We start from the raw sequence: 13,377 nt of genomic DNA, 5'->3' as shown, positions 1-13,377 counted from the left end.
ACCATGACGCTGTTTATATAATAGCCTCAGATATGAGGCTTACATTTAATTGTTGTATAAGATGAATGAGTGAGGATGATACTGTTTGTGAAATTGTGTAATGTGATTTTGGACTGTTTAATGAAGGAAACTCCAATTCCCTTTTGGAGTTTAACTACATCAGAGGACCGCCCATGAGCACAGTTATGGTCGGGCATCCTGGGACAGGCCCTTTTCTGCTCTTCCGAATAAAACCCCCACCCGGGTTTTCTATCACCAGACTGAGTTTACCTCAATTATGAGAGGGCCAAGGTTTGAGAGGAGACCATAAACCTGAGTATAAGCTAAGGTTTGAGTAGATGGCTGAATCTTTTAACCATACCACGTGGTTAAACTCTTAGACTATCGATACCGACAGAATAAGAACAAGTCTTTGATATTAATTACTAGTCTGCAGCTAGGAATTCGGTATCATTGAACGCGAAGACCGACAACCGTCGAAACATCTATTCTATAACGACATGGATGAATGTCACTCTGAACTATCCATTTCTACCCACGACAGAGAGAGGGCAAACAAACTCTCCAACAGAAACAAACTTTTCAACAGAGATCCCGACGACACACTGAGTGTAAATATATATATTGATTGCAATTATTCCCGAATGAGTGAGCGTTCATGTGCAAAGGATTAGCATTTCAATTGTTATAATTATCAACTTTGTAGTGTCTCATCTCAGTCGACCCCCACTTCCCTTTTTGTCCACCAAGCCGCGATACCGGTTTATCCCACTAGGGAAACTCCGTTATCATTTCCTTGTAACTATCTACTGTTTGTTTATGCATTTCTGTGAATTACTTAGTTAGTAAATAAATATTTTAAGACAATTTATGTATGGATGAGTCATAGTGAAGACTGGGTTCGTGCAGATAACCAACAATTTACGATGTTTGGAATGAGACTAATATGAGGTAAATAATTCATTAAGTCGAAGACCAAGTGATCAGATATTCAAATATCTGAAAGTTATATTAGGAAAATTATAACTTTATAATCTGAATATTTTCCTTGGTGCCCCGACTTCCTAGTTAATTACAGTTACATGATTAATCAGTTTAATCGCGTAATAATAATTACAGAGTTATTTGATAAATAAGTCTTCAGTTTAATGATGCCAAAGACACGACAGCACTCACATAAAATATGAAACTATTTGAAAACAGAGTTTATCATGTTGCACCATGAAGACTACAAGAAGATATACACTACATGACCAAAAGTATGTAGACACCTGCTTGTCTCTGTAACGGCAGTCTAAGTCGTCCTCCTCCTCAGACGAGGAGAGGCGAGAAGGATCAGAGGACCAATACGCAGCGTGGTAATTTTCCATAATGAATTTAATCAAAACAAAACAATACACTATACAAAATAACAAAAGAACATACCGTCACAGTCCTAGCTGGTGCAGAACACAAACACAGAGACAGGAAACAACCACCCACAATCCCCAACACAAAACAAGCCACCTATATATGATTCTCAATCAGGGACAACGATATACAGCTGTCTCTGATTGAGAACCATATCAGGCTGAACAAAGAAACAGACGAACTAGACACACAACATAGAATTCCCACCCAGCTCACGTCCTGACCAACACTAAACAAGCAAAACACATAAGAACTCTGGTCAGGACGTTACAGTCGAACATCTCGTTCCAAACTCATGGGCATTAATATAGAGTTGGGTCCACCTTTGCTGCTATACCAACCTCCACTCTTCTGGGAAGGCTTTCCTCTAGCTGATGGAACATTGCTATGGGGACTTTCTTCCGTTCAGTCAACAGGGGCATTATTGAGGTCGGGCATTGATGTTGGGCAATTAGGCCTGGCTCACATTCCAATTGATCCCAAAGGTTTACGATGGGGTTGAGGTCAGAGCTCTGTGCAGGCCAGTCAAGTTCTTCCACACCGATCTCGACAAACCATTTCTGTATGGACCTCGCTTTGTGCACAGGGGAATTGTCATGCTGTAACAGGAAAGGGCCTTCCCCAAACAAAGTTGGAAGCACATAATCGTCTAGAATGTCATTGTATGCTGTAGCATTAAGATTTCCCTTCACCCGAACCATGAAAAACAGCCCCAGACCATTATTCCTCCTCCACCAAACTTTACAGTTGGCACTATGCATTGGGGCCGGTAGTGTTCTCCTGGTATCTGCCAAACCCAGATTCGTCCGCCAGATCGTGAAGCGTGAGCGTGCTCCAGAGTCCATTGGTGGCGAGCTTTACACCACTCCAGCCCACGCTTGGCATTGCGCATGGTGATCTTAGGCTTGTGTGCGGCAGCACGGCCATGGAAACCCATTTAATGAAGCTCCCGACAAACAGTTCTTGGGCTGACGTTGCTTCCAGAGGCAGTTTGGAACGCGGTAGTGAGTGTTGCGGTAGTGAGGACAGACGATTTTTACGCGCTTCAGCACTCGGCGGTCCCGTTCTGTGAGCTTGTGTGGCTTACCACTTAGCAGCTGAGCCGTTGTTGCTCCTTGACATTTCCACTTCACAATAACAGCACTTACAGTTGACCGGGGCAGCTCTAGCAGAGCAGAAATCTGTTGAACTGACTTGTTGGAAAGGTGGCGTCCTATGACGGTGCCATGTTGAAAGTCACTGAGCTCTTCAGTAAGGCCATTCTACTTCCAATGTTTGTCTATGGAGATTGCATGGCTGTGTGCTCGATTTTATACACCTGTCAGCAACGGGTGTGGCTGAAATAGTCGAATCCACTCATTTGAAGGGATGTCCACATACACTATATATATAGATATATATAAAAGTATCTAAGAAAGGAAGAGCCTATAGAGGATGTCTAAATATAACCTGGTAATGGGTTATTTGCTTTGGCAGTAAAAAAAAATCTCAATTAATGTTTCTTTACGACGAGCATTGTGTTTTATTGAAGACACTCCAGCTAACTCCCATCTGCTCTTTTTTTCCAGGTAAGACACACATTGAGTTCTGCTGTCATTTAGCCAGAGGAAACAGCCACCCAAAGGAACCGCCTACATATGAGTATGTTAAATTTGTCGGAGATTTGAAGTTTCATAACAATGGTGAGTGTTTTTGTCTTTCTACCTCCAGATCACTTGACATTGGAATGTTGTGTAACACTTTGCAATGTTTTAGTTCCCAAATCTTTGTTTTCTTGACATATTCGCATAACAACAGAAGTGACTTTCCCTGTCAGCAGCCAGAACTATTGATTATCATCTGTATTTTATGTGCCATTTCATCTTTAGCTACTGACTGAGCTACAAACTGATAAAAGGACACTTAACTATGTAGTTATATTAATAAGGCCAACCTCTGCATTCTATTAAGTTTGGAATGAAGATTTGTGCCATAAACCAGATGTTATGTCATGAAAACTTACTCAAGACAAAGCAGGCAGACAATCAAACAGGTTTTTAAACCGTTTCAGAACTGCATATCTCATTGTTGATCACTATTCAAATATCAGGCTAATTGACTGGAAAATTAGACGTATGAGGAAGTGTTTCCCTCTCTTCTGAAATGACACTCCGTATTGTTAGGTATTTCCATACTCTTTAAAGTGCGGGACTTCCAGTCATTTGAATAGCATAATGCCATAGTAAGGTCACCAGAGTGTGTGTTGAGATGGAAAGATTATGTAAAGATATTTGGCACTCGTAGAATAACCCCACACGGCCAATCATAGATTTTTTTGTCTGATTTGCCATTACCCTCGACTCTTAGCTGGAGATCACTACTCCAGTCCTCAGGGGCCACAGTCCTGCTGATTTTCCTTTCTCCAATTAGTGTGTGATTAAAGAGGCAAGGACAAAAAACCCAGCACATACTGATGTGGCCAGGAAACACAGTTGACTTTGTTTCACAGCGCCTACATCCTCTCGTAACAGATATACCTGTGTGGGGTTGATGGTTATCACTCAGTGTCTATAATATACTGTTGTAATACACCTAATGGATTGTAGTTGTTCATTCATATTTGCTATTCCTACATCCGTCCTCTGGTGAGATATTTAGAGTGACTGTTGTTTCTGTTGTTTCTGACAGTGCCTACATCCTCTTGTAACGGGTTTGATTTGACATTACCAAAAACCCTGCCGTCATCGCTGGAAGAGCAGGTCTGCCTTGTTGCCACTGTACGATTAGTCACTCCACAATTTTTAAAGGTAAGATCATGTTTCTTTTGCTAAATCTTTGCTGATTCTATTTGAGAACAGAGGGTTTATGTTTGTGGATATTACGTGTAAAGAACGGTGGAAAAGTGTTGAACAGGGAGCAGAAAATAGTACATTTTGAAAATCCTTGTAAGGCCTGTTTTAGAGGTTTTTCCATTGTGAATCTTCATATTATATGCATGTAAAGTCATGTACTTATTGAGTCATGAAAGAGTAAGACATCACAAAACAGTTCTGAGATCTGGGACTTGAATAATACTCCATATGTCAGAACTATACATTTTGAAGATAGAACTTTATAATTCCAAGTCCTTGACTTCCAAGTCCTTGATATCTTATGCGATAGCCCTCTTTTGCAACCAGTTTTGCAGAAGAATGGCTCTGGCTAACATAAATAAATATAGGTACCTTGGAACATGTTTAAGGCCCATTGGAGAGGCATTGTTGTTTTGTCTGATATCATTCTATATATCAATACGAAAACTTCCCATAGAATGAGTATTTCACCCAAAAATATAAACTTTGCACATTTCATGGATAACTAGCAAATAGTTTGCTTACTATGGGCATCAGAGACCAGACAATTATATACGTTTACTGATACAGATGTAAGCTTCATCAATGTTCCTAGTTATTTGTCATTTTAGTTAACTATGGCTTTAACAAATATATGGTGAACATGAATTAATGTACTTGATAATGTGGTTTGAAGGAAGTGTATTCTCTAAATTTATAAATTACTTTACTATGAAATAACCTTTTTACTCAAACCAGATCCACTTTTGAGAAAAACAATGTTACAATTACAACTTCCTCCTCTAAAAAAAAACACATTTACAAATGTCCCAGGATTTTGATACTCTGTACTCTTACCTTTAAGGTGAGGGGTTTCATGAGGAATTCATCACTGCAAAACAGTTCTGATGCTTTGATGCTCAATAACTCAAATCTAGACTTTTCACAGATAGAACTTTTTATAATTCCAAGGTAGAATAGGTTTTATAGGATTTGAGGACTGGTCTTAAATTAATATTTTTGTTTCTTTGACCAGGATTTGTGTAATGTGGAAGGTCCCTGTGATGAATTCACATCCAGACACAGCCTTGAATGGAAGTTCCTGTTCTTAGATCACAGGTAAGAGGAGCTGAGAAACATTAACATCTTGTCTTCCATCTGTTATCAGTCTTTAATTTGATACGTTTCATAGCCTGATGGAAAGCTACACTATCATCGATGCCCATCTAATGACATCCTCTAGGCTGCACATCTTTAACACTACAGGAACACATAGATTTAAGAGGACAACTGCTGTTCTCTCCTTTCCCTATGTTGGCATTAACATGATATTGTTGTTTGTAAACTCTGTTAACTGGTGTGTCATACTGCCACGCTGTGTGTCCCTTGGTTACTTGCCATCTGATTGGCTTTGGGTGATCAGGCTCAGTGATCAGCAGACTGCTGGTGCTGCTAGTAGCGTGACTGACTGATTGTGCTAGTTTCCACCATGTGGCCGGGCCTCCTCACCCAGTAAGGCCTTTAAACCTGCTGCCATGCCATGGATAGTGACAGGGAGCCCCAAGATTAGTCTGCAACACCAAGTGATAACGGCCCAGTAAGAAACAGCTCAGACTGCTACGTTCTATCATTCATGACACCAGCGCTGCAGTATCAAATCAAATCCATTAAAATTTGTTTTTTCACGTTTATTCTATTACAGACACATTAATGCATACATTTAAATTACATGATGTGAGCTGAACATAAAATAGAAAATTAACAAATATATAAAAACATTTTCCTTAAAGTATAATTATTTGCAAGTACTAGTGTTAATGTCCCCACTACAACAACAAAAATACTTAAATACATGTAATTCTGTCTCTGAAACATTTAATTGAAATACTGTAGAATTCCATTAATTCCTATGGACGTCTGCTTCTTCTGGGGAGTGCCAATATGGCCAACCGGTGGCTTCAAAGCCTCTCATTGGCCAATAGATAGCATCAGCAATCCAGGGTTTATATATTATTGGGTAAAACCAGGGGAGGAAATTGTACGTTGTGTCCTCTGCTGAGCTATAATTGGACATCTACTGTGCTATGTGCTGGGTTACAAGAATGGCTGCCTCCATAATGTGACCTGCATGCCATTCTGAATTTGGCTTATGGGGGCCTAGGCTAAATGGATTTAACTGAGCATTGATGAATGAAATGCATCAAGTGAGCCAAAATCAAGTCATAATCATAGCTGTGATTATACAACATTGCCATTTTTAGGTGATATTCTATCAATGTGTCATATCAGTATGCATAAGATGAGATTCTATTGCCCTGTGTGCTTGAGATCGTACAGACTTGTTAGGTTTATTTAATCATAATGTTTATGAATTTTTCAATGTACTTGTTAAGGTAGTTATGGAATTATCAATCAAGTTATTCTCTCCAGGCTATAAAATGGTAAATTCCGACAAAATAAATACTGTAGTTATTGTCCCAGTTTAACCAGTCTGTTGTTGTCATAAAACAGTTTAATATCTTGATTATTCTCTCTCTTCAGAGCTTCACCAGTCATCGGGTACTTGCCCTTTGAGGTTCTTGGGACTTCTGGCTATGATTACTATCATGTGGATGATTTGGAGCTTATATCGCGGTGTCATAAGCAATGTAAGCAACTCTCTCCACGTTCTCTCTCTTTCACCCCCCCCCTCCCCCTCTCCTACCCTATCTCGCTCTCCCTCACTACCACAGGATCCAGGCAGCCATTTCACAGAAATAGGTCATCCTGCTGTAGTTACATTTCTATTTCTGCTTCGCCAATGAGCATAAAATGCCTGGAACTATGAGGCTGCTTAGAGTTTTTCACCCCTGCCCTGATATTTTAGGATGATGCAAACATCTCCTACCTTGTACACTGTGAACTAGGGCAGTGTGGTGTAGTGCTTTGTATATGTCTGACTGCTGAAAACATCCCTCTGTGTTGTGTTGTCTTCACAGTAATGCAGTTTGGGAAGGGTAAATCCTGCTACTATCGGTTTCTAAGCAAGGGTCAGCAGTGGATCTGGCTCCAGACACACTACTACATTACATACCACCAGTGGAACTCCAAGCCAGAGTTCATAGTGTGCACTCACACAGTCGTCAGGTAAACCTAATTCCTCTGTCTCTCTCTGTCATGTTTGGTATTGTATATTCTAACGCCCCCTGAGGGTGAGAAAGTTATCGCCTCCCTATAGTTCAAGATCAGTCTAGTGTAGAGCTATTGAACCTTATCTACTGCATTAGGGGTCTGTGGTATCTGTCTGTCATTTGATATTGTACATTTAGGATGAATATAATGGGAAAGCTTGACTTATGGGCAGATCATTTGACATTTGATCTTTCTTTCTATTGCACTCTTTCACGGACTTGTAGTTATGCGGAGGTGCGAGCGGAGAGGAGGAGAGAGTTTGGCTTGGAGGAGACGTCCCCTGACATGGCCACTTCGTCATCCATGAAGGTATGAAGAAGAGACTCTTACGATCAAATATAAATGATGAATCGTGAAGAATGTTACAATAACATACAGTATTCAAGTTTCATAATGCGGAGCCATTTTACCAAGTCGAGTTCCAGTTGTAGTAATCATGTACAGTAGTGCTTTACTTCCCACTCCTATGTCAGTGTTCAGAACTGAATGGGATGGTGAATTGCCATGCAAATATGGCGCTATCCAGTGTCAGGCTGTTGTGTGAATTCAGGGTTAAAGCAGATGTGTTCCAAATCTTGTTTTTAGTGCTGTCAGTACTTAATGCTCCTCTATCCTGTGTGTTTCAGGCTCAGGAGGTGTACCTGGACATCTGTCCCAATCTGGACCCCCCCGAACTTGACAGGATGAGCGGGGCACGCTCAGTGTCCTCCCACAGCTCCCGGAAGTCCTCCCACACGGCCCTGTCCGACACGGCATGTGAGTCCCCCTGCTGCTCTCTTTGTCCAGCTAACCCAAATACCCCCATACTGGATCGGTCCGTTCCGACTTGAACCCTGTACCATACAACACCACTCTCACCCTAATCCAAACTCTGCACCACCGCACACTTACTTAATGTATACTATTTTGAATTTAGATGGTTAATTATGAAGTATGCATAACCTTCTACAGTACCTATTGCTACATTTTTCCCAGCAGCCAACTCATCTTTGCGGTACACAGATGCTTGCACACCATCACAGCAGTCTGCATCCATCGCTGGGACAGAGAAGAATTTGTCCAGACTCGCACCCAGTAGTGCAAAGGTCAGCTCACCTCATTATGCCAGTGGAAAAACCAATACATGTGAAAGAACATTAGCCCGGAGGTAGCATCCAGGATCCAGCTCAACTCCCTGTTTTGTTTTCCTTCTCCTTGTAGACTTTGGGGCTAAACTCTTTTGACCTCCTTCCCCAACTAAGCCTCCCCCTTTCTCCTACCTGCAGCCAGCACTCTGCAATGGTTGGTGTTGAGTTTTCCTGTCTGTCACCTGCCTGCCTACTCACTGTTTGTCTTGTAGTCTCACAGTATTATGACGGCTTGTTCTTGTTTGTTGGTTTACTTCCTCGTTCAATTGCGTGAAATGCTTCCACACCCACTTGATTTTAGACTACACCAACGTCATTTAGGATGATCATAATTTAGATGTAAATATAGATGTTTAAATTCTACACTGAACAAAAATATAAACGCAACATGCAACATTATCAAAGACTTTACTCAGTTACAATTCATACAAAGAAATCAGTCAATTGAAATAAATAAATTAGGCCCTAATCTATGGATTTCTAATGACTGGGAATACAGATATGCATCTGTTGGTCACAGATACCTTGAAAAAAGGTAGTGGCTTGGATCAGAAAACCAGTCAGTATCTGGTGTGACCACCATTTGCCTCATGCAGCGTGACATCTCCTTCGCATAGAGTTGACCAGGCTGTTGATTGTGGGCTGTGGAATGTTGTCCCACTCCTCTTCGAAGTTGCTGGATATTGGTGGGAACTGGAACACGCTGTCGTACACGTCGATCAGGAGCATCCCAAACATGCTCAATGGGTGACAAGTCTGGTGAGTATGCAGGCCATGGAAGAACTGGGACATTTTCAGCTTCCAGGAATTGTATGAAGATCCTTGCGACATGGGGCCATGCATTATCATGCTGAAACATGAGGTGATGGTGGCGGATTAATGGCACGACAATGGGCCTCAATATCTCATCACGGTATCTCTGTACATTCGAAAGGCCATCGATAAAATGCAATTATGTTCGTTGTTCCGTAGCTTATGCCTGCCTATACCATAACCCCATTGCCACCATGGGGCACTCTGTTCACAACGTTGACATCAACAAACCGCTCGCCCACACAATGCCATACACGCTGTCTGCCATTTCAGTTTCCTGTACAGTTGAAGCCGGGATTCATTTGTGAAGAGCACACTTCTCCAGCGTGCCAGTGGCCATCGAAGGTGGGCATTTGCCCACTGAAGTCGGTTACGACGACAAACTGCAGTCAGGTCATGACTCTGGTGAGGACGACGAATACGCAGATGAGCTTGCCTGAGACGGTTTCTGATAGTTTGTGCAGAACGTCTTTGGTTGTGCAAACCCACAGTTTCATCAGCTGTCCGGGTGGCTGGTCGCAGACGATCCTGTGGGTGAAGAAGCTGGATGTGGAAGTCCTGGGCTGGCGCGGTTACAAGTGTTCTGCGGTTGTGAGGCTGGTTGGACGTACTGCCAAATTCTCTAAAATGACATTGGAGGCGGCTTATGGTAGAGAAATTAACATTCAGTTGTCTGGCAACAGCTCTGGTGGTCTTCCTGTAGTCAGTATGCCAGTTGCACACTCCGTCAAAACTTGAGACATCTGTGGCATTGTGTTGTGTGATGAAACTGCACATTTCAGAGAAGAATTGTATTGTCCCCAGTACAAGGTGCACCTGTGTAATGATCATGCTGTTTAATCAGCTTCTTGATATGCAACACCTCAGGTGGATAGATTATCTTGGCAAAGGAGAAATGCTCACTAACAGAGATGTAAACAAATGTGTGCACAAAATTTTAGAGAAATCAGCTTTTTGTACGTATGGAACATTTCTGGTATCTTTTATTTCAGCTCATGAAACATGGGACCAACACTTTACATGTTGCTTTCATATTTTTGTTCATTGTAGATGCAAAACTACTATTCTCACGTATGTCAAAATTGTCTCAAGATGATCACTTCAACTCATCTGAAATGAGGCCCAGTAAAAGCATCTCCTACATCAACATGATATGGAAACAAGAAGAGCTGGAAGTGCTAATCAAGCTGTAATGATTGGGAGAGGGATTTCTATGGTCCTCAAGTTATTGAGTGCTGTATTTCTGAACTACTGTAAAGCCCTCCTTGGCTCTGAAAATGTGTGTGAGCAGCTGTGAAGGCTTGTGCCAGAGCATGACCCGTACTGTGATATGAACCGCCTTTATCATGATGGCTGTCTATCCTATTCTTCCAGTCGCAGCAACAACAACAGAAGCCACAGCAGCAGCAACAGTCCATGTACCAGCAGCAGCCTCCTGAGCCTCAGCTAGGTGTCATGCACCAGCTCAAGGAGCAGCTGGAGGAGAGGACACGCATCCTACAGATGGACATCAAGACTCAGCAACAGGAGCTGCATGACATCAAGGAGAAGCTGCAGCTGGCTAACCTCCAGGTAACCCTGCTTACCTCTAGTCAGACGCCCTGCCTAAAACAATCCCTAAAGCTAAGCTAATTGTTGTACAGTGGATACAGTAGCTAATCCCTCCCTCCTGTGTGTGTGTGTGTGTGTGTGTGTGTGTGTGTGTGTGTGTAGTTGTTACAGCAGCCGGTCCACTGTGACTTTGGCCAGGTTCAGCATCAAGGTCCAGGGAGACCAGCCCAGCAGCAGGCCCAGTCTGGGGTGATAAGGCAGGCCGCGAGCCACTCCAAACAGCCTCTTCATGGAGCCCACGGCTCGTCCCCGCACTCTCTCCTCACAGAGCACAGCACACCCTCCCCTCAGGTACCCCAGCTCTCCCTCTGTACTCTTATCCCAATAGCTTTCAACTTTTACTTTGTATAGAGTAAGCAGGGTAATATTCTGTCAAAATATAGAAGGAATTGGGGTTTGCATGACTGTAGTCAACCTGGTGGTAGTTTCAGTGTTGTTGTTGCTTTAGGTGCAGCAGAGGTTGATAAGGAGTGCAGGCGGGCAGATGCAGGCGGTCAGTCTCCCGGTGCAGACCCATGCCAACTTGACCATGCCCTTCTACAGCAACCCCATGATGTTCTCTCAGCAGACGCCCGCACAGGCACTGCAGGACGCAAACCAAAGACACTCAGACTCTGAGTTTAGCCAAGAGAGACAGCTACGGTGAGCCCTACAGACAGTAAACCACTCAGTCTGATTTCTTGTTGCGGAATTATTTTCAAGAACATGTTGTCGAAAGTCTGTTCTTCATGGTCAGTGTAACTCAGCCTTTAGTTTGGTCTAAATTGAAGCAACTTGTAACTCAGTACATTTTGGGAAACAATTGACATGGGAAGCTGTATTTTATCAAAACAAAGCTTTATGAGTTGAAGTTGAAATCATATCTACATTGTATGAATTCCGAATGAAAGAACACCTGCTTAACACGTGCTTACTCTAACCTTGAAGAGAAAGTAACTAGAAGAAAAAGTTTAGGGTTACATTGGAGAGGTAATAGTCTCCTTGAGTCACGAAACCTTTTGTCCTGTCCATTGTACTCACACTGTGTTTGGAAAATGGAGAAATATATCACGGGTGGAAAATAACAGCTTGTGCAGTCTGTCCCCATGGCCCAGGAGGCTTCTTTTTTTTTTTTGAAAGATCAGAGTATTAGCTTTGAGAATGACATACTGTTCTTTCTGGCAGCATGCTGCTCAACCAGCCAGTGCAGACACTCGTACCTGATAGCAGTGTTAGCTCCCAGGCTTCCCAGTGCAACACAGCCATCCAGCAAACCAAGTAAGTGTGAGTTTGAGTGTGTGTGTAATCATTATGTTGACTCTTTATGCTGTTGTTTTTTTTTTTTTTTTTTAGTTTTTTTTTTTTTTACAGGGACAGTGCACATTAATCAACGTTTCAGTAAAAGTGCCGGTTTTAGCCAGCCGGCTAATTTTCAACCGCAGTCCCTGGGCAGGTTATTAAAAACAATTACAATATGGACAATAGCAACATAGAACAAGACATAGCATACAGACATAGCAACATAGGAAAAGCAAGACGTAGCATACAGACAGAGCAACATAGAACAAAAAGCAGCAAGACAAAATTTGACATACAGTACCAGTCAAAGGTTTGGACACACCTACTCATTCAAGTTTTTAAAACTATTTTCTACATTGCAGAATAATAGTAAATACATCAAAACTATGAAATAACACATATTGAATCATGTAGTAACCAAAAAAGTGTTAATGCGTTTGAACCAATCACTTGTGTTGTGACAAGATAGTGGTGGTATACAGAAGATAGCCCTAGTTGGGAAAATACCAAGTCCATATTTTGGCAAGAACAACTCAAATAAGCAAAGAGAAACAACAGTCCATCATTACTTTAAGACATGAAGGTCAGTCAATATGGAACATTTCAAGAACTTTCAAAGTTTCTTCAAGTGCAGTCGCAAAAAACATCAAGTGCTATGATGAAACTGGCTCTCATGAAGACCGCCACAGTAAAGGAAGTCCCAGAGTTACCTCTGATGCAGAGGATAAGTTCATTACAGTTACCAGCCTCAGAAATTGCAGCCCAAATAAATGCTTCACAGAGTTCAAGTAACAGACACATCTCAACATCAATTGTTCAGAGGAGACTGCGTGAATCAGGCCTTCACGGTCGAATTGTTGCAAATAACAACTACTAACTACTACACCAATAAGAAGAAGAGACTTGCTTGGACCAAGAAACACGAGCAATGGACATTAGACCGGTGGGAATCTGTCCTTTGGTCTGATTAATCCAAATTTGAGATTTTTGGTTCCAACCGCTGTGTCTTTGTGAGATGCAGAGTAGGTGAACGGATGATCTCCACATGTGTGGTTCCCACTCTGAAGCATGGAGGAGGAGGTGTGATGGTGTGGGGGTGCTTTGCTGGTGACACTGTCTGTGATTTATTTAGAATTCAAGGCATACTTAACCAGCAT

At 42.1% G+C, this 13,377-nt stretch overlaps 1 protein-coding gene across 4 annotated transcripts in view; it reads left to right on the top strand.

The window, feature by feature from the left end:
• Positions 1-13,377, top strand: part of LOC120057186 (neuronal PAS domain-containing protein 2-like) — an 81,415-nt gene that overhangs the window by 60,856 nt on the left and 7,182 nt on the right. For 2 of the 4 annotated variants that reach the window (XM_039005665.1, XM_039005667.1), the window contains exons 8-20: positions 2,979-3,092; positions 4,078-4,196; positions 5,257-5,339; positions 6,762-6,868; positions 7,199-7,346; positions 7,616-7,700; positions 8,018-8,147; positions 8,367-8,476; positions 8,592-8,672; positions 10,706-10,903; positions 11,045-11,233; positions 11,391-11,584; positions 12,107-12,199. In XM_039005665.1, coding sequence (XP_038861593.1) covers positions 2,979-3,092; positions 4,078-4,196; positions 5,257-5,339; positions 6,762-6,868; positions 7,199-7,346; positions 7,616-7,700; positions 8,018-8,147; positions 8,367-8,476; positions 8,592-8,672; positions 10,706-10,903; positions 11,045-11,233; positions 11,391-11,584; positions 12,107-12,199 — 1,651 coding nt within the window. The remainder of the gene's footprint in view (positions 1-2,978; positions 3,093-4,077; positions 4,197-5,256; positions 5,340-6,761; positions 6,869-7,198; positions 7,347-7,615; positions 7,701-8,017; positions 8,148-8,366; positions 8,477-8,591; positions 8,673-10,705; positions 10,904-11,044; positions 11,234-11,390; positions 11,585-12,106; positions 12,200-13,377) is intronic. The other 2 variants (XM_039005668.1, XM_039005669.1) reach the window with 2 other exon arrangements.

The sequence above is a fragment of the Salvelinus namaycush genome, chromosome 12, assembly GCF_016432855.1.
Source record: "Salvelinus namaycush isolate Seneca chromosome 12, SaNama_1.0, whole genome shotgun sequence".
In the NCBI taxonomy this organism is placed as follows: Eukaryota; Metazoa; Chordata; class Actinopteri; order Salmoniformes; family Salmonidae; genus Salvelinus; species Salvelinus namaycush.
The sequence above is the reverse complement of the archived record's forward strand: the minus strand, read 5'-3'. Positions and strand labels throughout refer to the sequence as shown.